The sequence below is a fragment of the Oryzias melastigma genome, linkage group LG12, assembly GCF_002922805.2.
Source record: "Oryzias melastigma strain HK-1 linkage group LG12, ASM292280v2, whole genome shotgun sequence".
NCBI classification, from domain to species: domain Eukaryota; kingdom Metazoa; phylum Chordata; class Actinopteri; order Beloniformes; family Adrianichthyidae; genus Oryzias; species Oryzias melastigma.
In genome coordinates, this window is record NC_050523.1 from 8,875,989 (window position 1) to 8,878,847 (window position 2,859).

General features: G+C 36.0%; 1 protein-coding gene across 2 annotated transcripts in view; it reads right to left on the bottom strand.

Moving 5' to 3' along the window:
- The window catches only part of nxnl2 (nucleoredoxin like 2), a 2,671-nt gene extending 1,296 nt beyond the window's left edge, over positions 1-1,375 (bottom strand). The window contains exon 1 of one of the 2 annotated variants that reach the window (XM_024298759.2): positions 851-1,375. In XM_024298759.2, the coding sequence (XP_024154527.1) occupies positions 851-1,152 (302 nt within the window). In that variant the 5' untranslated portion in view covers positions 1,153-1,375. The remainder of the gene's footprint in view (positions 1-850) is intronic. The other variant, XM_024298760.2, reaches the window with a different exon arrangement.
- Positions 1,376-2,859: the final 1,484 nt, after the last annotated feature.

The window sequence follows — 2,859 nt, forward strand, 5'->3', positions numbered from 1 at the left end:
AAAGGGTAAGAAGAAAGAAAACTGGAAAAAGAAAAACAGAATCTCAAAAAGAAGAAGATAAAGAAAGTCACGAATAAGAAAAAATGGGAAAAGAGAGGAAAGGCAAAATAGGAATTTTGAGAAAAATGTAAAAAAAATTTATTGACCAATCCATGTTGTTTTGTTCCAAAATGCAAGTATTTTTGTGTATTTTACTTTCTTAATTAAACCCTGACATATTAAAAAAGTTATATATATAATTGTTCAATGTTTTTAGATGTTGCTTTAATTATATGCTGTGATTTTGTGTATAGTAATGGTTTGTTTCATTGCATTTTATTGTATATGTATTTATGTTTTTCAACATCATGGCCAGGGGAAAAAAATAAAACTAACCTTTGGCTAACTGTGTTTTTTAACTATGTTTAACCAGTTATGTTTGTTTTTTAATTGCATTGCATTGTTTAAATAAATTACTATTTTTACCCTTGATAAAGATGAAAAAAAAAAAAAAAAAGATTTGTGCCACCACTGCAGATGGCCCCATCTTTTTGTTTGCCCCGGGCCCCCCAAACGGCTAAGTCAGCCCCTGCAAATAATTTAAAAATTGGAATTGCCTTTATCAGGAACTCTTCTAGAAGAGGAAGTGTCTCTTCTCTACGTATAAACCTAATCCATGACCAGGGTGACCCTCTACACGCATTTAAGTCTGCAGCTTAAGCAGATCTGGAGTGCTAGAATGAGGAGAAGACCTACATTCGGATTTCTCTTACTAAAATCAAGAGAAAAAAAAAGAATGAGGAGAAGAACTACATTCGGATTTCTCTTACTAAAATCAAGAGAAAAAAAGCTAAGTTTTCCTAAAACTCACTGTTTGTATTCATCCGTCCAGGGCAGCGCGAGCCAGTCTCCGTGCATGTCGTGATAATATTCAACCATATCATCCAGCGTCTTGTCCGAGGAGATGAAAACTATCTCGAACTGCGCAGGAGGCTCGCCCTCCTCCACCAGCTCCGTGTAGAAATCACACAGGATCGGCGTGAAGTCTCGGCACGGAGGGCACCACCCCGCGGAGAAGTAGATCCCCACCACCTTGTTCCTCAGCGCCAGCTCGGGGTCCACCAGATCCCCGTCTTTATTCAACAGCGTCCGGCCGGAAAACACCTCCACCATGTTTACGCGCCTAAAGTTCCCGCGGGTCAGAAAGCTCAGAGTGCCGCTTCAGCTCATCCCTGAGCCGCTTCAACACCTCGCTGCAGGTCGACCTCCTCGATCGGAGCTCCTGTTACCTTTTTGACCAAAGCTCCTTAGGGGGGACAATCCCGGTAATGAGCAGCGGACCAATCAGGAGCCGGGAAGCCCCTCCCCTGAGGTGTTGTCTATCCACGTGGGTTCACCTGCAATCTCCCGCGAGAGCACCGCTTTCATTCAGTCAGCAGCAGAAGTTTTCCATTTCATTTCATAAAAATATTCAAATACTCTCTTTAAAAAGGCAGCAATACAATTTAAAGAGCAACTTCTGTGAAAATTGTGTTATTGTGTAATTTTTCTCATTTGGACAAACTAAAATACAAAGATTCATATTTTTTGTGCTATTTTGTTGCACTGCTAATGTTAGGTTGGGGTTGTGAGCGACTGTAAGCTAGTGGGAGGACGTAAACAGATGGATGATGGGAAGTGGAGTGGGCTTACTCAGCACCAACAGTCCCGCCCACAGCTCAGAGGTGAATTTCTAATGAACCGGTGCCGCTCTGCAGAAACCATGTCCTAGAAAACCACACAGGTTTTTATTAAACATAATGTTTTTTTTCTCTTTTTTGTCTTCCATTTCTGACTTCCCTCATTCATTTAACCATAGACCATAAAACAATCATATAAAGTCATTACACTTCATCTAAATTATTGATGATTTTAACTTGTGTCTTCCTCACAATTCCAGCATACATGGTTGTCTTTATGTTTTCAATAAAGGTTATGAAAAAAATAAATCAACATTCTTCTTTCAACTACGTTTTAAGAAAAGTAATGACTATCAGTCAAGAATAACAAAAAGGAAGATATTTTAATGTCTTTGAGTATCTTAGTTCATTTTTATTTTAACGTTTTTGTTGGTAAAATGTAACATTTTGAAATTTAAATTGGGACCAAATGTCTTTTTTTTAATGTTTTGAAAACAAAAATGGAACAACTTAAAACTCAATCTTTTGCAATGGTGAAATTCCCGTTTTGAATGAAATATTTGTATTTTTTGTAAAAAAAAAAAAAAAAAAAAAAAAAATGCAAGAAGCCTCATATTAAAAGTACTATTTGTGTCTTTGTCATGTTCTGTCCTTGGTCTTGGAGCTGATATAATCATACACATAATTATTAGATACAATGAACAACAAGCTTCCACACTCCATCACTGTTTTCTTTCTACATGTTTACTTGAACACATCTGAGGCCTCAAGATGGTGCTGTTAGCTAAATAAAACTAAAGAAACATGTACCCACTGTAAGTACACTAGCATATTTGATATACAGTCTTCAATTAAATACAGGATCAGAAGAAAATTCACAGATAATTCTCAGCAGTGTGTTTTCAAAATGATCCTGGTGATTTCTGGTGAAATATTGTGCAAATTTTAGTATAAAAAAATAATATGGTCAGTATTTCTGCAAACAGAATGTATATTGAATTTGTGGCTTTGTAACAGAAAAACCTTTCATTTAAACTTTTGGCGTATATTGTTATTTTATTATTTTAAAAAATACAATTTACTGTTATTGGTTCATCAGAATATTAATAAGGTGTGCCATGGTACTTTTTGCCATTTCTATTGTTAGGATTAAATGCAATAAATTAACTTACATTTACAGATTTAATTAAAAACTTTTTTT